General features: G+C 37.1%; 1 protein-coding gene across 1 annotated transcript; it reads right to left on the bottom strand.

Moving 5' to 3' along the window:
- Nucleotides 1–18,697: 18,697 nt before the first annotated feature.
- Nucleotides 18,698–18,925, bottom strand: LOC141559466 (keratin-associated protein 19-7-like). The gene has a single exon (XM_074297336.1). It carries the CDS (start codon nt 18,923–18,925, stop codon nt 18,698–18,700), a length of 228 nt encoding a protein of 75 aa, XP_074153437.1.
- Nucleotides 18,926–22,011: the final 3,086 nt, after the last annotated feature.

Genomic DNA, 22,011 nt, shown 5'->3' with positions numbered 1-22,011 from the left:
GAATGTGATGTCCTTATAAGATAATGGAATTCACCCATAGGAGGGACATAGATTCCTTGACAACACAGAAGTAAGAAGTTTTTCAGTAGAAGCCATAAGAATAATACCTTCCACAGCAAGATGGGTGGTAGCAGCCATAGCCACCATAGCCCAGGCCTCCATAGCCACAGCTTCTATCGCCGTAGCCTAGGCCACATCCACAGCCATAACCAGAGCTATAGCCATAGCCCAGGCCTCTGTAGTAGCTGCCATAGTAACACATGGTGTCAGGATTCACTTGGGTAGATGGATGTGAAGGATATTTTCTATGAGTATGTATGGCATCACTTGTACAAGAACTTTTATATCCTTCTTGCAGGAAGCGTGGCAGACCCAGCCCAGAACTGTCTAATTCCCATTAACCAAATTGACAGGGTAATATCACATTCTTGCAATTATTTGTTCCCTGAAAACATATTTTCCCTGAAAGCATATTAAGATTTTGGTTTTCAGTTTTGTTTTTTTCTCTTGATTTCTTATTTTTCTGAGTAGACCCTAGCACAATCTCTTTCCTTCAATGTGAAATAATTATTGTGTTGCCATAGATATGTTATTAATGTGACTGATGCCCTATTGAAGTTTCAGAGCAGCTTTTGCCTGGATGTCACTGTTCTCCTTCCATTACATTCACCTTTCTGGCTGCTTGATACTTCTAAATCAATGCTTCTTGAGCATTCTTGAGACTGAAGTGACAAAAGAGTTCACACAAGTATCAGATTTGGAATTGAAATTATGGTGAAGTACCTCTTGAGGGCATCTAAAAGCAGATAAAGGGCAAACTAGCTTAGAAACTAGGTTAGAAATGTCAAGGTTAGGCAAACTAGGTTAGAAATGTCAAGACCACAACATCTGGGGAGGAAACCCTCAATTTGGGAATGGACCAACTACAGAAGATGTTGAGCTGCCAGATTGAGGCTATCTATTTAAATCCTCAGAGAAGGAAATGTAGTTGGAATTTACAATATAATAAATATGAGGCCTGGGACTTTGGGAGTTCTAGTGAAGGAGGAAATAGAAGAATGCCTTTGGAAAATCCACTGCAAAAATGAGTGGAGGCAAAGATCTGGATAGTAAAATAATTGCATCAGAAAATCAATAAGAGAGTCTTTTTGACAGGTTCCTTGTGGACCCTTTCTAAGTGGGAATCCTTGTGATTGAAAAGAAGTGTTTCAATGTCAGTGAGGTTGTGAAGGTAGCACACAGGAGGTTCTTCAACTAAAAAGATATTTGCATTGATAGTACAAGATCAGGGATTTCCTTAATATTGTAAATCAAAGATCTTGGCTTCAGGTTGATGCTTCTGAAAGGAAGAAAGAAATTGGGAATAGGAGGTTTTGCATGAGGCAGGATGAATAAATCCCTTCTAGACCTGAGGTGATTTGAAACAGGCATAGCTTATCAAGTTGAAATTTTGTATATTGGCTACTGATAATATGGGTCTGAATCTTATTAGAGATGCTACTATGAACCTGGACTTGTGGCAATGACTAACCATAGGAATGACTCAGAAACTGTGGAATAGAAGCAGGATCACCTTTGTCATATTCATGAGAATGTGGGTAAAAGAAAAGAGATAGAAGCTTGGGCTTCAGAATCCTATCATTTTACATGAAAGGACAAGATGACAAACTAGTTAAGAAGAACAAGAAAAAACAATCAGACCGAAGGAGCAGTGTCAAGGACATCCAGGAATAGCTTTTGGGCAGCTGTGTTAAAGCCAAAGAGAAATTAAGCTGCAGAAACTTTTGAAGAGGCCTTTAAGTTTATTCAGAAATACATCACTGGCAAAGGTGCAAAGAGCAGTTTCTCTTCAAGGTGAGGATCAGGAATGTGATGTTCAGGGTTTTCAAAGATTGAAAGGAGAGTAGCTAGAGACTCTGAGTAGGTCCCATGCACAATGTAAAGAAAAGGTCTATTTAAATGTGAGAATCCTATGCAGGACTGATAATAATAGCTTGGGAGGATCATATACTCCAGACATTAATATCCTGCTAAGTTCAAGAGAAATGCTGGTGTGGATCTGGAGCTGTAGTATTTTAGGTCAATATGAGAAAATAACTGATCCCATAACAAATGAGGTGGTCACCAATTGAGAAAGTGTAGCAGAGAGAAGAGAAGTTTGTTACATAACAAACCAGAATTCCTACTGTGACCTTGGGATACAAGTTATTAAAGCAGAGTGCCTGCCCTTAAGGAACTTATTGTATTTATAAGGAAAATCTGTGAACTATTTTTAGAGTTAGCTGGAACTTCCTTACTTATACTTGTTTCATTTTTATAGAGACAGTCAATATTAATATGATTCAGTTCTTCCATTAGTCTCTAAAGTCCCTTTCAGCTCTAAGCTTTAGATTCTATGATGGTGACTTATTGGTAAATTTACTAGAGTATGTGCTACAAAGCCCTTGCCTTTGGAAATTCAAGACCAATGCTGTGCTTTGATGACACATGTGAATGGGTCTTTTGGGATAGCATTGCTACTCTTGTGAGTAGTAATAAACCAAAAATGACTTCACAACTCTCATTATTGCTTGATCTGACACTGGTATAAACTATGGAAGGGACACCAGAGCAAAATGAACCTTGACTGACATGAATACCCTTGATCCTCATTACTATCACATTCAGTCAATATCAATAACTATTTACCAAATACATACTAAATGCCAGACAGTAATAAACCTTAGAAACTATTTCAGCCAGTAGATATCCTCTCTAAACTGAAAGATATGGCAAGTGAAGGCATTTTAATTTTCATTTTCATAGCTACTAACTTGGTCCCAGATCAAGTCCCATTTGTTCATTATTTGAGTCCTGATTTGTAGAGGGTTGGGTATGATTGATTTAAACAAGGTGTTAACTCAGTGGAATTGATAAGACAATGGTTATCTAGTTTAGCATGGTGATTAACAGTTCTCTAGCTCAGTATGATTGAATTAATCTTACAACAAATAATGGTTCCCTAGTGACATAATGATTGGCTTATACTCAGTATGATGAATGGATTTAATTGTAATAGAGTAATTAAGAGGCCAGAATCAGTCCTAAAGGGGACTGGAACAGACTCAGGGAAGACAGAAGACTGGAGGCTGGAAGTACTGGAGTACAAGTTTCCAGACTCAGGGAGACTTCAAGACAGAGACCGTCATGGTGGTCCTCCTGCCTCCCCCACAGAAACCAAGACACATTCTGGAGGACCTTCAGAAAGCTGACCCAGGCCCCAGGCAAGGAAACAGACTGTGAAGGAGATAATAAAGAATTTGGACTTTATCCCTGGCTTATTCTTGTGGTGATTACTCAGCTGAAACGAAGGCTGGTCCAAAGACTTCCAGAAAACCAACAAGAACACTACATCAATTGATGCTGCTGTTGTTTGTCCTTCATTCAAACAAAAATGCAGTCCACACTCATTTCCCAGTGTTCTTTTGCTGGGTGTAACTACTTCTGTTCATCACTGAACAATTGGAACTGATTTGGATCCTCTCACTGTTGAAGAGAGAACCACATCCATCAGAATTGATCCTCAAACAGGGTAGGTTGAAAACTGAGAAAGAAAACTATAGACCAATCTCCTTAATGAATATTGATGCTAAAATCTATTAGCAAAAAGACTTCAGAAAATCATCCCCAAGATAATACACTATGATCAAGTAGGATTTATACCAGGAATGCAGGGCTGGTTTAATATTAGGAAAACTATTAGTATAATTGACCATATTAATAATCAAATTAATAAAAACCATATGATCATCTCAATAGATGCAGAAAAAGCATTTGATAAAATCCAACATCCATTCCTACTAAAAACGCTTGAGAGTATAGGAATAAATGGACTATTCCTTAAAATAGTCAGGAGCATATATTTAAAAACCATCAGTAAGCATAATATGTAATGGAGACAAACTGGATATGGATCCACAATTAACATCATATACCAAGATAAGATCAAAATGGGTCCATGATTTAGGCACAAAAAATGAGATCATAAATAGATTAGAGGAACAGAGGATAATCTACCTCTCAGACCTGTGGAGGAGGAAGGAATTTATGACCAAAGGAGAACTAGCGATCATTATGATCACAAAATAGAAAATTTTGATTACATAAAACTAAAAAGTTTCTGTATAAACAAAACTAATGCAAACAAGATTAGAAGGGAAGTAACAAATTGGGAAGATATTTTTACAGTTAAAAGGTTCTCCAAAATATAGAGAACTGACCCTAATTTATAAGAAATCAAACCATTCTCCAATTGATAAATGGTCAAAGGATATGAACAGACAATTCTTAGATGATGAAATTGAAACTATATCCACTCATATTAAAGAGTGTTCCAAATCACTACTGATAAGAGAAATGCATATTAAGACAACTCTGAGATACCACTACACACCTGTCAGATTGGTTAAGATGACAGGAACAAATAATGATGAATGTTGGAAGGGATGTGGGAAAACTGGGACACTGATGCATTGTTGGTGGAGTTGTGAAAGAATTCAGCCATTCTGGAGAGCAATCTGGAATTATACCCCAAAACTTATCAAACTGTGCATTCCCTTTGATCCAGCAGTGCTACTACTGGGCTTATATCCCAAAGAAATACTAAAGAGGCGAAAGGGACCTGTATGTGCCAAAATGTTTGTGGCAACCCTTTTCATAGTGGCTAGAAATTGGAAAATGAATGGATGTCCATCAATTGGAGAATGGTTGGGTAAATGAATGTTATGGAATATTATTGTTCTGCAAGAAATGACTAGCCAGATGAATATAGAGAGGCTTGGAGAGACTTACATGAACTGATGCTGAGTGAAATGAGCAGAACCAGAAGTTCACTATACACTTCAACAACAATACTGTATGAGGATGTATTCTGATGAAAGTGGATATCTTCAACATAAAGATGATCCAACCCACTTCCAGTTGATCAATGATGGACAGAAACAACTATACCCAGAGAAGGAACACTGGGAATTGAATGTAAATTGTTAGCACTACTGTCTATCTACACAGGTTACTTATACCTTTGGAATCCAATTCTTAATGTGCAATAAGAAAATGGTATTTACACACATATATTGTATCTAGGTTATATTGTAACATATGTAAAATGTATGGGATTGCCTGTCATCTAGGGGAGGGAATAGAGAGAGGGAGGGGAAAATTTGGAAAAATGAATACAAGGGATAATGTTATTAAAAAAATTACTCATGCATATGTACTGTCAAAAATTTTTTTTATTAATTTTATAATTGTAAAATTAATAAAAAAAAGAATTGATCTTCATATAGTATTGTTATTGAAGTGTATAATGATCTCCTGGTTCTGCAAACTTAGCAGAACCATTTCACTCAGCATCAGTTCATGCAAGTCTCTCCAAGCCTCTCTGTATTCATTCTGCTGGTCATTTCTAACAGAAAAATAATATTGCATAACTATCATATACCACAATTTACTCAGCCAGTCTCCAATTGATAGACATCCATTCAATTTCCAGTTTCTAGCCACTATGAAAGGACTGACACAAACATTTTTGCACATACAGTAACTTTCCCTTCTGTAATATCTCTTTGAGATTTAAGCCCAGTAGAAACACTGCTGGATCAAAAATATACACAATTTGATAACTTTTTGAGCATAGTTCCAAATTACTCTCCAGAATGGTTGGATCTGTTTACAACTCCACCAGCAATGCATCAGTGTCCCAGTTTTCCCACAAATGCTCCAACACTTGTCATTATCTTTTCCTGTAGCCTTAGGGAATCTGAAGATGTGTAATGGTATCTCAGAGTTGTCTTAATTTGCATTTCTCTGATCAATAATAATTTGGAACACCTTTTCATATGAGTAGAAATAGTTTCAATTTCATCATGTGAAAATTGTCTGTTCATATCCTTGGACCATTTATCAATTGGAGAATGGCTTGATTTTTTTTTTATAAATTTGAGTCAATTCTCTATATATTTTGGAAATGAGGCCTTTAACAGAACTTTTAACTGTAAAAATGTTTTCCCAATTATAAATTGCAATGTGCTTCCCTTCTAAACTTGTCTGCATTAGTTTTGGTTATTAGTTTTGTTTATACTTGATATAATCAAAATTTTCTATTTTGTGATCAGTAATGATCTCTAGTTCTTTGATCACAAATTCCTTCCTCCTCCACAATTCTGAGAGGTAAACTACCTTATGTTCTTCTAATTTATTTATATTCTCATTGTTTATGCCTAAATCATGAACCCATTTTGATCTTATCTTGGTGAACCCTGCTTTGGGATAACTCCATGGACTTATGATGACATCACATTCTAACTGCCTCTCAAACTGGGTTGCCTGGGAAAGCTACACTACCAGGATCTTGGAAATCCCAGTAGATTCCTCAGGTCAGGAAATTGACAGGGACCAAGAAAGACCAGGACCCATTCTTCTGTGAAATGATACAGAATCTCATCTGTCATAAGGGTGACAGCCACAATTCATTCCCAGCAAGCTGGCTCAGCTCTGATACATTAAAGCTGGTTGTCTGTCAAAATGTTCTAATAAACTTGTTTTTTACATTTTCTTTGTGACCTCCCTCTATTTTAGTTTCAGCCTATCATCAAGAATAAATATTCAACCTTGATGTACTTCTCTGCATCATTGCATTTTTGACAGTGAAGTGACACTTTTTTCTAATTTATGTTCAGAAAAGGCATTTTTTTCCCATGGAAAATGTCTGTCTAAAATTTGACTTCTACACTATTTACATCTTATTTCCTAATAATACTAGTGCCCCTTTACTAAAGTCCAGCCTTTGTCTACTATAAACTCCATTCCTTCTCCCATATTCTGCTCATAAATGAATAGGGCTTTTATCTTCAAAGTTTCAAAATTTTCACATATTCTTGGTGTCATATTCATGGTTTATGACTTCCAGAGCCAAGGTGTCCCTGATCCCTGATGATTTCAGAATTGTCTTCCCATTTTTAGTCTAGTGAACTTAGTGAATTTTAGTGAACTGAGTGCTGGAAATGGAGTCAAGAAGACTCATCTTTCTGAGTTCAAATCTGTCCTCATACACTAAGTAGTTTCTGTAGCTCTGGTCAAGAGCTCTTGACCAGAGTTACAAGACACTAAATTTTGTTTTCTTTTTCTCTTCATTTGTATAATGGACTGCAGAAGGTAATAGAAAAAGAAAATGACTTCATTTTCCCAGCCAAAAAATTCTCAAATGAAGAGACAAAGATTCAGAGAAGAGTGAAAAAATTGCTAAACAACAAAACTTTTGTGCAGCTTTCTTTCATCATTTTGTTTTCACCAAGAAATCTGAAAATCTGCACCACAGCAGAAGCCAAAGATATACCACAGAGAACATAGGATCATAGTCATATCCACAGTCTGAACATTTTAATGGAACTTTCAGTGGACCTGTCCCTCTCAAATTCTGATGTTAAATTGAGCTTTTCCCCTCTTAAAAGCACTAGACCCATGGTTGCAAAAATATCTTACATACCCAGAAAGCACTTAAACTCTCCAATAAACTTAAAACACCCAAGAAAAAAAGCATCTGCTTTGCTACTCAAGAGCCGGGGCAAGAAGCTTTGGATTTCTTGACTCTATAGGCTAAATTTGTCCTCAAAATCATATATGTCAGAGAAGTTCTTTGGAAGAAAGCAATACTTAACACTCCATGTGGTAGATAGGCAGTACTTACTAAGGTTTCATTGATTAAAATGCTATTTCAGGCAGAGTTGGAAACATTAGAAATGTCAATAACAATAGATCTTTACTTTCCTGCTCTTTAACTTCAATTACTCTAAGTTGTCCTTAAGCATGACTATACATTGACAAAAAATCATAAATTTTCACATTTATATTTGTATTTGTAAATTTTAAAGAGAAGTGTCCTCACCAGCCTCACTTGATGGAGAATTTCCTAAAAATCCCTCTAAGTTAAAACTAAAGAATTTGAAGATTATCAAGTGCTAAAGGTTAGGCCAAGCTAATATAATAAAAATGACAATTCTACCTAAATTAATAATGCCATACCAATCAAATTGCCAAGTAATTTCTTTATAAAGTTAGAAATAATAATGACAAAATTCATTTGGAAAAACATGAGGTCTAGAATATCAAAGAAATTAATGAAAAAAAAAAAAAAAACATGCAAAGGAAAGTGGCCTAGCCAAAGCAGACTTAAAACTATATTATAAAGTGGTGATCATCAAAACTATTTGGTATGGCTAAGAAAAAGAATAGTGGATGAGTGGAATAGGTTAGATTCACAAGGCTCAATAGTCAATGACTATAATAATCTAGTGTTCGATAAATCCAAAAAGTTAAGCTTCTGGAGTAAGAAATCACTACTTGCTGGGTAAACTGGAAAATAATATGGCAGAAAGAGATATTAACAAACATCTAAAACCCTACACCAAAATGGGTTCATTATTTAGAATAAAGGGTGATACTGTAAGCACTTTAGGAGAACAAGGGTGAGTCTACCTCTCTGATCTGTAGAGAAGGGAGAAATTTATGGCAAAAGAACTGTTGAGGTGTGGGAATAGGGGGAGAGATTCCCCCTGCTTGGAGATGCAAGTCCAGTGCAAAAGAATTCGGGAATCCTGAAATCTGCAACAAAAAAAATAATTTTTATTGTTCATTAAAAAGGAGGCTTTCTTAGCAGGCAAATTCCTAATGAGGAATTTGGCAAAAGTGTGCCAACAGATCCCTGGTTATATGGGCAATTGTTGGCCTGAGGGCTGAGGAGGTGTCTGGGGTTATCCAAAAAGGACCATTAAACAGAGATCTCCAATTGAATAAAATCACTTAACTGGGAGTTTGGAAGGCTTTTCCCAGACAGAGTCTGGAAACCCTCAGGGAACCCAGGCCACCCTCCAAAAGATCTGTTTACATCATTTTACCCCTTCATACAGTCACCCCAAATTCATCTAGGGTAAAGGGGCAGAGGTCTTATCTTTAATACCTGCTTCAAGCTGACAAGAGTGATAGAGATGTCCCTAAATTCACTGGGGGATCTCAGCCAGGAGGGGAAGTATGAGATCTGAAAACAGCGACAGCAGCATCTAAGTGGTGTTGTATATCCAAATCAGTCATCCCATAATCTCCAGGCTGAAGGAGCATTGAGAATTCGTAGCTTGAAGCCTAGAGAAAACATCTCAGAAGCAGATTAAAAGTAAGGTGTCATCCAAGATGGAGATGATGACATTTAGGAATGGGCCTTTTGTAAAAAATGAATTAGGTCCCATCTGTGGGCTGCTTTAAGGATGCTAATAGCCCACCCAACAATGCTGAATGCCCCCAATGCCCACAGAGTTCCCTAGCTGAAAGGCTGAGAAGGAGTTAATTACTGGCAAGGACCATAGAATGCTAAGGAGTTAATTGCTGGCATAGGCCTAAGAATGACAATCAGGAAAAATAGGAGAGAAAATGCTAGGAACAAAAGTTCTCCTAACACAACCAAAAAGCAGTTTGAAATGCCCTGCAAGAGGGCATTTGTACAGTCTATTTGCCAATCTTCCCCTGGGTATGTGCTCCTTCTCTGAACTGGCTTCAGGAGAGGGGGAAGTTTAACAGCTCCCTCAGGATTCACTTGGGCCAAATTGGGCAGGCCTGGCAGACCTGTCTGATTGTTTCTCCCAGTTTGTGACCATTGCATTTTGCAAGGGACTAAAGAGCATTTCTCCCCAGGTGTGTGGCCTGATGGAGGCCAAAGATCAGTTTCCACTGATTTGCCTCTGGGAATCAAGAGTTGGTCTGAGGGTGTTTGAAACCAGCTAGAGGGAGAAAGGATGTACCCTCTTTATTCTGCAAGGTTTTTTTTTTCCTGTGAACTACAGGAAGGGGTGAAAGAATCAGGGATCTGGGGGGTTAAAGGTGCCATGGTCAGGGATAAATGTGCAGAAGCTTTAGCAGCTGAATCTACAAACCTATTTCCCGTGGACTGAAGTGAATCCCCCTCCTGGTATCCTTTATAAAATATGACAGAAACCTCCCTGGGTGTGTGTACACCTTGCAATAACTGTAGAATTTCTCCTGCATGTTTAATGGTAGAATTCTTTCTTGTCAACAGACCCCTCTCTTTCCATATAGCCCTGTGAGCATGCAAAATATGAAAAGCATATTTGGAGCCGATATAGATGTTCACTCTCATTCCCTTCCCCAGTTCCAAAGCTCTGATTAGGGAAATGAGTTCAGCCTTCTGGACTAAGGTCTGAGGAGGCAATGACTTAGCTTCTTGGGTGCCATTGAGAGTCACCTGAATAATCTTGCCTTTCCCCCCCCCCCCATTTTCAAGAAAGCTCGACCCATCTGTAAACCACTCCCCATCTGGGTTTTCAAGTAGAATTTCTCTTAAGTCAGATCTGCTGGAGTAGACAGAATCTAGAGCTTCTTCACAATTATGAATATTCTCTCCCAGATGGGAGGTGTCAGGGAGCAGGGTGGCAGCATTAAAGGTGTGGTATACCCCGAGAGTTAGTTCTGGGGTATCTAGTAGGAGCACCTGATATCTAGTCATTTTTAGCCTGGAATTCAGGGAAACGTCCAACCTATTACTCTATTCCACTTCTATGCCTTACTAGCTGTACAACCTAGACAAATCACTTAATCTGTTTACCTCAATTGCCTCAACTGTAAAATAGGGATCATATTAGCACCTATTCTACAGTGTTCTTGTGAGGATAAAATGAAATTATACTTGCAAAGGGCCAAGCACAGTGCCTGGTAAATCATAGATACAAATATTATTGCTATTTGAGTCACAAGGAAATTAAAGGTGAGTGTGAGATTCATACCTGTTTTAGAGCTACGGAAAGGTAAAAATGATTACACATAAACTACCCTCACCTTTGGAATGATAATTCCTGAGGCAGAATGTTCTTCAGTAGTGTTAAACTCCTTATAACCTCATTTGTGGTTTTCTTGGCAAAGATACTGAAGTGGCTTGCCATTTCCTGAGGCAGAAAACTTGGCCAAAAATCTCAGAATCTTGAAGTTGGAATGGATCACAAAAGCCATCTATTCCAAACTCTATGTGAACAAGAATCCCCTCTACAATACCTTTAACAAATAGTCCTTTAGCCTTTGTATAAGGACCTCTAGTGAAAGGACAACTATCCAAGATATTAATTTCATTTTAAAATTATTCTATTCAGTATGTTAATCCTAAATGTGTCTCTCAGCATGTATCTTCTCTATCTTACCTTCTCCTTTTCACCAAGCAAACATTGGTTTTTCACTTTCTATTTGATTCTTTGCTTTGGGAAGCTTGTTTCCATTCCTACCTGAAAAGATGTGATAAATGACTGTACTATTGCACTATTCATAATCCATGTAACCATAGACAAAAATTCTCTTCTTGGATCCTAATTCTCTTGTATTCCATTAGAATATAAGCCTCTTCAATTTGGAACTAGGCTCAAAAAATTATCAAACTATGCATACCCTTTGACCCAGCAGTGTTACTACTGGGCTTATATCCCAAAGAGATCTTAAAGAATGGAAATGGACCTGTATGTGCAAGAATGTTTGTGGCAGCCCTCTTTGTAGTGGCCAGAAACTGGAAGCTGAGTAAATGTCCATCAATTGGAGAATGGCTGAATAAATTGTGGTATATAAATATTATGGAATATTATTGTTCTGTAAGAAATGACAAGCAGGATGATTTCAGAAAGGCCTGGAGAGACTTACATGAACTGATGCTGAGTGAAATGAGGAGGACCAGGAGATCATTATATACTTCAACAACAATGCTATATGATGATCAATTCTGATGGAGGTGTCCATCTTCAACAATGAGATGAACCAAATCAATTCCAATAGAGCAGTAATGAACTGAACCAGCTACACCCAGTGAAAGAACTGGGAGATGACTATGAACCACTACATGGAATTCCCAATCCCTCTATTTTTGTCCACCTTCATTTTTTATTTCCTTCACAGGCTAATTGTACACTATTTCAAAGACCGATTATTTTTGTACAGCAAAATAACTGTTTGGACATGTATACATATATGGTATTTAATTTATACTTTAACATATTTAATATGTATTGATCAATCTGCCATCTTGGGGGGAGGGAAAAAGGGGGAAAATTAGAACAAAAGGTTTGGCAATTGTCAATGCTGTAAAATTACCCATGGATATATCTGGTAAATAAAAACTATAAAAACAAAAACAAAAATATAAGCTCCTTGAAGACAGAGACTGTGTTTGTAATTTTTGTGTTTGTAATTCCTATAGCTACCTCAGTATCTAGCACATTTAATATTTATATTAAATTTATATTATTTAATATTAATATGGTGTTTAATAAATACTCGTTCATTCCTATCTGTTTAAAAGTTCCTCCCTCCCTCAAGAAAAACAAGTTTATCTGTCTTCTACATAACAGCCCTTCAAATACTTGAAAACAACTATACCTCCCTACCAGGTCTTCTCTTCTCCTAAAAAAAAAACACTCTGGTTATTTTTACTGATGTTCATATAGATTGAATTTGGGATTCTTTACCATCATGATTATGCAACTCCTGAAGTTCTCTAGTCTATTAATGTCTTTCCTAAAATGTGACACCATATTAGTATATCAATTTTCCAAGAAGAGTATGTAAATAGAGAAGAAAAGAAGACTGAAGATAAGGTCTTGCAAAATATCAACACTACTAGAGGGTAGAATGGTCATTTTTCTGGGTGTATGTACTAGTATAATATATTAAAGTACAATTTAGAATATTTTTAAATCTTAATGTTTTTCTTTTGGTTTTTTGTTGAGACACTTGGGATTAAGTGACTTGCCCAGAGTCACACAGCTAGGAAGTGTTAAGTGTCTGAGACAAGATTTGAACCCAAGTCTTCCTGACTTCAGAGCTGGTGCTGCTCTAACCATTGCGCTAGCTAGTTGCCCCTTAAATCTTAAGTTTTAATTTCTTTTTTTTTTTTTTTATTATTATAGCTTTTTATTTACAAGATATATGCATGGGTAATTTTTCAGCATTGACAATTGCAAAACCTTTTGTTCCAACTTTTCCCTTCCTTCTCCCCACCCCTTCTCCCAGATGGCAGGCTGACCAATACATGTTAAATATGTTAAAATATATGTTAAATACAATATATGTATACATGTCCAAACGGTTATTTGGCTGTACAAAAAGAATTGGACTTTGAAATAGTGTTCCATTAGCCTATGAAGAAATCAAAAATGAAGGCGGACAAAAAAAGAGGGATTGGCAATTCTATGTAATGGTTCATATTCATCTCCTAGAGTTCTTTCACTGGGTGTAGCTAGTTCAGGTCTTTACTGCCCTATTAGAATTGATTTGGTTCATCTCATTGTTGAAAAGGGCCATGCCCATCAAAATTGATCATCATACAGTATTGTTGTTGAAGTATATAATGATGTCCTGCTCCTGCTCATTTCACTCAGCATTAGCCTCTATGTATTCATCCTGCTTGTCATTTCTTACAGAACAATAATATTCCATAATATTCATATACCACAATTTATTCAGCCATTCTCCAATTGATGGTCATTCACTCAGTTTCTGGCCACTACAAAGAGAGCTGCCATAAACATCCCTTTTCCTTCTTTAAAATCTCTTTGGGATATAAGCCCAATAGTAACACTGCTGGATCAACAGGTATGCACAGTTTGATAACTTTTGGAGCATAGTTGCAAATCATTATCCAGAATGGCTGGATGTATTCACAATTACACCAACAATGTATCAGTGTCCCAGTTTTCCCACATCCCCTCCAACATTCCACATTATCTTTCCCTGTCATTCTAGCCAATCTGACAGGTGTGTAGTGGTATCTCAGAGTTGTCTTAATTTTCATTTCTCTGATCAATAATGACTTGGAGCATCTTTTCATATGACTAGAAATAGTTTCAATTTCTTCATCTGAGAATTGTCTGTTCATATCCTTTGACCATTGATCAGTTGGAGAATGGCTTGATTTCTTACAAATTGGAGTTAATTTTTTATATATTTTGGAAATGAGGCCTTTATCAGAACCTTTGACTGTAAAAATGTTTTCCAAATTTATTGCTTCCCTTCTAATCTTGTCTGCATTAGTTTTGTTTGTACAAAAACTTTTCAATTTGATATAATCAAAATTTTCTATTTTGTGATCAATAATGATCTCTAGTTCCTCTTTGGTCATAAATTCCTTCCTCTTCCACAAGTCTGAGAGGTAAACTATTCTATGTTCTTCTAATTTATTTATAATCTCATTCTTTATGCCTAGGTCATGAATCCATTTTGACCTTATTGTGGTATATGGTGTTAAGTGTGGGTCAATGCCTAGTTTCTGCCATATTAATTTCCAATTTTCCCAGCAATTTTTGTCAAAAAGTGAGTTCTTATCCCAAAAGCTGTGGTCTTTGGGTTTGTCAAACACTACATTATTAAAGTTATTAACTGTTTTGTCCTTTGAACCTAACCTATTCCACTGATCAACTAGTCTATTTCTTAGCCAATATCAAATGGTTTTGGTGACTACTGCTTTATAATATAGTTCTAGATTAGGTATAGCTAGGCCACCTTCATTTGATTTTTTTTCATTAATTCCCTTAAAATTCTTGACCCTTTGTTTTTCCATATGAATTTTGTTGTTATTTCTTCTAGGTCATTAAAATAATTTTTGGGGAGTCTGATTGGTATAGCGCTAAATAAATAGATTAGTTTAGGTAGTATTGTCATCTTTATTATCTTTGCTCACCCTATCCAGACGCATTTAATATTTTTCAAATTGGTTAGATCTGACTTTATTTGTGTGGAAAGTGTTTTGTAGTTTTGCTCATATAGTTTCTGAATTTCCCTTGGCAGATAGATTCCTAAATATTTTATACTATTGGTTCCAAGGTTAGTTTTGATTCTCTTCAATTAAAAGGGCCATGGCAGCCACATCAAAATACTTCGTTCCAGTCACAAAGGTTCCCACTTAGACAAGGCCCCCACAACACCTCTCCAGAAGAGCTTCTGATCGGTCTCTTTGAATTCAGTTGTTTGCCCACCTGGATCTTCTCCCCAGTCAGTTGCCCAGTGGATTTTCCATAGGCCTTCTTTTGACTCCTTTTTTAGAACTTCCCAAAATCTCAGTTCCCACAATTATTTTCTTGTAAATTCCAACTGCTTTTTCTTCACTATGGATTTAAATATATAGTTTTTTTTTTTCTGGCATTTCCCCCTCTACTCTAGGTGGTCCATTCCCAAATTGGCATACTTAATAGTCTTTATTTCTCTTCTCACATTTTATGGTTTTGCCACTGCTGGCTTACCTTCTTCTTCCATTAAGACAAGTTAAAGCATGTGTGTTTGTACAGACGGGCTGTCCACCCAGAATATTCTTCTCTTTTCATCTTTCCCTCTGAATTTCTCTGGTCCATTATATTCTCAGTTTGAAACTGAAGTGAGGCACATGGTCTTGCCCATCTTCCCTGCCTATTATGTGTGTACCTCTGCCTCTTAGATCCTCTCCCATCAACTCTCCATATTTGTGACAGATCTCTTTGTGTTTGCAAGTTCTGACTGGTCTTAGGACTTTTCAGCTGCCCAGGAGAGGGACTCTGTGACATTTCTTATATCCCTAACCATGACCAGTGGTGAGCATAGTGAAGGTGCGTTTGTGCTTTATCTGCTTTTGTAATAGATGTTGGGTAAGAAGTGTTTCACCACAATCTGGAATTTATGTGATCTCTTGTCACTTGAGACTTAAGAAGCACTAATTTAGAGAGACAGGATTCCATAGGTATGATGCAGTTTCAATTGGACATAGAGGCAAGTGTAATGAAAAGAGGACAGTGACGTCTGGGAGAGTAGTGCCATAAAGCCTGGGTAGAACATCAATCACATCAACAACATTCCTTTTCCAACACTATAATCATTTTACATTACTGATTTGAGATTTGTGGTAGTCTTTTCAGAAAAATGGTGAATCCAGAGAAATAAAACAAAAACCTTAATGTAATGGTGGTATTGTCAAGGACTGAACAACTACAAGAATATGATTTTACCTGGGCACATTTGTCCTGGATCTACCATATTTCCTGCTGGAAGGGTTATAAAAGCAGATGGTATTATATGTATTCACACAACTTACCCTTAACAACCAACTAACCAAGTGACTCCTGACACCATGTGTTACAACAGCAGCTACTATGGGGGCCTGGGGTATGGCTATAGCTCTAGTTATGGCTGTGGATGTGACTACCTCCTTGGCCAAGGCTATGGCTATGGAGACTGCAACTGTGGAGGCCTGGGCTATGGTGGCTATGGCTGCTGAGATACATTTTGCTATGGAAGGTATTATTCTTATGGATTCTACTGAAATATCCTTGCTGCTGGGTTGTATGGCATCTTTTTCCTTCGCTGTTTTATGATTACTTTGTGGCCTTATAAGAACATTACTTTGCATATACTTCTGCACCTGGGTGATATAGGAAAGCCAGGATAACAGGGTCTTGGAATCCCCACAGAGCCTTCAGGGCAGGGACTTGGCAGGACCTATTCTTCTGGGAAATGATGCAGAATGTCACCTGTCATAAGTGAGACTCCTCCCACATCTCATTCCTAACAAGTTGACTAAGCTTTCATACACTATTATTGGCTTGTATTCTGACTTTCTAATAAACATATTTCCTTGGTTTAGAAAAATTTGCTTTTTCTTCTTATTTTCAAAATACATACAAAGATAATTTTCAATATTCACTCTTGCAAAGCCTTGTGTTCCAAATGTCTCTCCCTCCCTTTCCCCTATTCCTTCCCCTAGGCAGAAAGCAATCCAATATATGTTAAACATGTGCAATTCTTTTAAATATATTTCCATATTTATCATGCTGCACAAGAAAAATCAGATCAAAAAGGAAAAAAAATGAGAAAGAAAAAAATCAAGCAAACAATAACCAAAAGGTGAAGTACTATGTGATCCACATTCAGTCCCCCTAGTCCTCTTTCTGGATGCAATTGGCTCTCTCCATCACAAATCTGTAGAAATTGACCTGAATCACCTCATTGTTGAAAAGAACCAAGTCCATCAGAATTGATCATCACATAATTTTGAAGTTGTTGTTTACAATGTTTTCTTGATTCCACTCATTTCACTTAGCATCAGTTCATGTAAGTCTCTCCCGGACTTTCTGAAATCGTTCTGCTGAACATCTGAAAATATTTTCAATCAATGAAAAATATAATAGTCACATAGTAGATGCTAGGTAGAGTTCCAAGCTCTGCCTTTCATCTCAAGGACTAATATGAAGAATATGAATTTGGGAATAGATTGGCCTAGGGAGCCTACTATTCCAAAGGTGGGTAGCCAATTTTTCAGCAGCAAAGATGTTCTGTTTCCCTAAGTAATTGAGTTGATCAGAAATCTTTTAAGTGTTTGAGGATTTTACAAAAAACATCTTTTCTTCTCTAGATTCACTATTCCCATGGAGGGAAAAACATAACTCAAAATAAGTATTAAGATTTGGACATACTGTGAAGTTGGCAGGAAGAGATGGGGTCAATCCAAGGAACAATATTTCATGACAAAGTTCATACTTTGTATATGACTCTCTTGTATAGTCAAACATTCACCTGTGTTATGCTCCAAATCTACAGATTGGTTGATGATAGCAATGTGGTAGGAGATAGTGAGACAAGAGATTTCTTGTTCAATCATTTTTCACTTTTGTCTAAATTGTTGTCAAACCATTTAAAATTTTGTTGACAAAGAAAGTGGGGTGGTTTTCATCTTCTTTACAGATGAGGAAACTGAGGCAAAAAAGGTAAAGTATTTTGCTTAGCATCACAGAGGTTAGGTAGTGTTTGTGGAAAAAATTTAACTCAAGAAAATGAGTCTTCTTGACTCTATACCTGGCATTCAGTTCACTAGTCCACTTATGCTCTATACAAGGGATTGGTAAGACAATTCTGGGAGTTATCAGGGATACCTTGACTCTGGAGATCATGAACTATGAACATAACACCATGAAAACCATGAACATATAAATCTTTTTAAAACCTTGAAGATAAAAGCCCTGTCCATGTATGCAGAACATGTGAGAAAGAATCAAAATAGGAAACAAATGTCTTGCCTTCAGTAAACTGGCATCTGAATATTATGAAGCTCTAAAATGTAAGTATTGCTAAAGCCAAATTTTAGAAAATTATTTAGTAAAGAAACAATATGTTTTCTGAACAGAAATCTGGAGAGGTACCCCCTCATTGCTGAAAATGAATCGAAGAACTTAAGTTCTGCAATGACAGAAATATATCAAGGTTGAAAATCTCTTAGTAATGAGAGGCTGAAATTCAAGTAGAGAGAAATCAAGAAGGAGAACTGAAAATAGTTTTTCTAAGCCAGTGAATCAAGTTTATTTTAAAAAATCACAAAAAAAATCTCAGCCATGGTGCATGAAAGCTGAGAAAACCTCCCAGAAATGAGCTATTGCTGGGAGAATCTCCTTCATGACAGGTGAAATTCTGCATCAATTCCAGAAAGATGGTTTTCTGCCAGTTCACTGTTCTGAGTGCACCATAAGGATTCCAAGACACTCATGGCAACTCTTCTTTGTCAACCAGCTGTAGAGACAGATGGAATGTGCTGTCCTTAGACAGTCATAGAATTACCCGAGGCTAGATTGGACAAGGATTCCAAGACACTGCAGGAGAAGGTGGTTTTTCAATAGAAACCATAAGAAGAATATCTTCCACAGCAAGATGGACGACAACAGCCATAGCCATAGCCACCATAGCCCAGGCCTCCATAGCCATAGCTACCATACCCAAGGCCTCCATAGCCACAGCTGCCAAAGCCACAGCCTAGGCCCCGGTAGCTGCCACATCCACAACCATAACCAGAGCCGTAGCCATAGCCCAGGCCCCCATAGTAGCTGCCATAGTAGCTCATTGTATCAAGATTCACGAATTTAGATGGATGTCAGAGTTTTGTTTGGGTGAATACATATAGCACCATCTGCACTGATATTTTTATACACTCCCAGAAGGAGGTGTGGCAGACTTAGGCCAAAATTGCATAATCTCTATTAACCAAATTGCCAGGGCAAAATCACATTCTTTTCATCATTTGGTCCCCAACAACAATACCCCCAGCTTATTAAGGACTCTTTCTATTGTTTTGTTGTATCTCTAAGAAGGCTATGCTACAATCTTATTCCTGTAATGAGAAATGATTATAGTGTTTCCAAAATATATGTGATTCATATGACTGATGCCCTACCCAGACTTCATGGCAGCCCTCTTCCAGATGGCATGTTCCTCACTTTCCTCACCAGCCTTCTGAAGTTTATTTAATCCTTTCTCCTTTGATTAGTTTTCTTGAGATTCAAGTAACAATGGAGTTTACACAAATTTCAAATTGGAGTTGGGATTATGTTGGAGCTCAGTTTTGTAGAATATGTCCATCAAACATTTATTCCAAAAGCACCAAAACTAGTCAGCTAGCCAACATTTTTACACTGATGGCCATTGTGCCTAAGGGTTGATATAAAATGAAATTTCAGCTGACTGTCTCTGTACCCATCTAAATATCTAAACTCAGTGAGAACATCATGGTATCTGCCAGAAATATGGAATGTTTAAAGGAAAAGATCTCAGAGACAGAGGCATGAGCCACTTGGATAAAGGGTCAAGACTTCTTTTAGATGGGTTTAGAAGTGATTTTTAAAAAGGAAACCAAAGAAGAGAGATGAGGATTTTGAACAGGTTAGATAGCCAACAAAGGCAAAGGTAAACAGAAGACACATGCAGAGCATTTTCTGAATGAAAGAAGATTGGCTACCAAATGCCTAATTATAAATAGTTGATGGGGAAATAACATATACTTCAATTGGACAGTTGACATTAAGCCAGCTAAGGAAGAAGGCATTGGACCAGCTAAAGAAGAGGCTATTTAAATCATCATAGAATAAGAAACAAGTGGAGTTTACATCTTAACAAGTATGAGGCTCTAGACGTGTAAGAGTTATAAAGGACCAAGAGTCAGAAAAATGTCTGGGAAGAATTCATTAAGCAGCTGAATGAAGAAAGGATCTAGGAGTGAAGGGCAGTGTGGCAAAAGAATGAGACAAAGAGGCTCATCAAAAGTCTTTTCAGAGAAGTGATATGAGAGCCTGATCAAAAATGGGAAAGAAGTGTTTGCATGCTAACAGTGTTATGAGAGTTGAACAGACAAATTTTGTCAACTAGTCAGATATAAGCATTGATAGTGTAAGGTCAGGGAAGTCCCTGAGAATGTAAACCTAAGATCTTGACCTGTTTTTGATGCTCTTGAAAGGAGTAGAGAAGTTGAGAAGAGGTATTGTGTTTTGCATTAGACAGGATGAGGAAACTTGTTCTAGACTTAGGAATGGTTTGAGATACTTAAAAGTCATCAAACTGAAACGGTATACATTGACTCTTCATTATTTGGGTCCAGATCTCAGGAGATATGCAGATCTGGATATAGAAACGTGATAATGAGTGGCCAAGGGAATATTTTGGAAACCTAAGATCTAAGCAGAATTTATCCTCTCATCCTTTGAGAGAGCATAGGTAAAAGAAAGAAAAAAATAGAATCTTGGACTCCAGCCAGTTATTTTTCATGAAAGAAGATGATGGTTAATTAGTTAAAAGAAAGAAAAAGCAATCAGGCAAGAAGAGCAGTGTCAAGCATGCCAGAAACAGCATTTGGCTAGTATTGCCAAAAACCAAAAAGAGATAAAGAAGCAAGAAGATTCAAAAGAGGTTCTTAAGTTTTTTTATGAGGACATCACAAGAAAAGTTAGAATGATTTTTCTTGAAGGTGAAAAGGTCAGGAAAAGGTCAGAATATTCAGGGCTTTCAAAGACAGTAAAAGAAAAACAGTTAGAGACCCTGTGCAAGCCTCAATGACTTCAGCATATCCATGCACTTTTTATGTGTGGAAATAAAGGGACGTGCTTTTAATGTAAAGTTGATAGGATCTTTCAATCTAGGCATACATAGACAGCCCTCTGAACCAGTGAGTTCAGGAGAAATGCTGGTGTGGAGCTGGAGAGGGCTATTGAGTGTCAGAGAGAAAAGAATTGAGTCTCTGGCAGAGGACTCAGGCAAGGATATCAATTTTCACTAAATGACAAAGTATAGTAGAAAGAAGAGGAGACAAGCTATATCTTTTGGCTATCTACTAACTCAGAAATTCTTTAAATGACCAGGAGAAAAATGAGATCTAGACTCCTGAAGTGACCATAAGTGTGTTGTCCCTCTTTCCAGCTTCTAATCCATTTACAACTTCACTCTACAGATCAATATAAGATGTCACATGACAATTGGAAATTCCACTATGATCCTGAGATTTCATGAAAAGCAATACAAGGGATTAAAGTTTAAGAAAATGCAAGCAATCTGTTTATAATCTGCATTGTTCGATCCATGGTTGGTCTTTGACTAAGCTGAAGAGTATCCAAAAAAGTGCAGACCACATAGTAGGAAGCTCTCTAGCTCTAGACTTAAGAGAATCATTTTAAGAAACATGGATATAGACTTGGATGTAGAGGACTCTCAGAAACTTGTACTAGGTCTCTTAAGTTGTTTCATTTTGCTTGTAAAAAAGATTAATAAAAAGATAAAGTGATGGAATTCCCTGAATCGTGGATTTTGTCTTTCTTAAAGATAATGAAATAGTCTTTGCCCCATGAGATATGTCAAGGGAGAAATTATCTTCTTCCTGAAAGATTTCTTTCTATGGAGTTAACCTTCATAGAATCTTTCCTGATAAATGATTGGTCAAACTTTTGGAGGCATAGTTATGGAGAAATCCATAAGAGTATAGGTGCCAATGATATTTCCCTATAAAATCCAGTGGATATATAGAGATATACATGCATTTTCAATGGAGAATAATGCCTATGAGTTATAAATCATAAAAGACATTATTTTAAGCTAACAAACTTGTATTATTGAAGACACTGGCACAGGTCTGCCCAGCATGGCATGTCTTCAACAAAGAAGGTGCTG

This window comes from Sminthopsis crassicaudata, chromosome 3 (genome assembly GCF_048593235.1).
Source record: "Sminthopsis crassicaudata isolate SCR6 chromosome 3, ASM4859323v1, whole genome shotgun sequence".
Classification (NCBI taxonomy): Eukaryota; Metazoa; Chordata; class Mammalia; order Dasyuromorphia; family Dasyuridae; genus Sminthopsis; species Sminthopsis crassicaudata.
This window is presented reverse-complemented; position numbering and strand designations above follow the sequence as displayed.

Bases quoted from the DNA above. Each gene is read 5' to 3' on its own strand.
- LOC141559466 (XM_074297336.1), bottom strand. From the start codon at position 18,925: ATGAGCTACTATGGCAGCTACTATGGGGGCCTGGGCTATGGCTACGGC.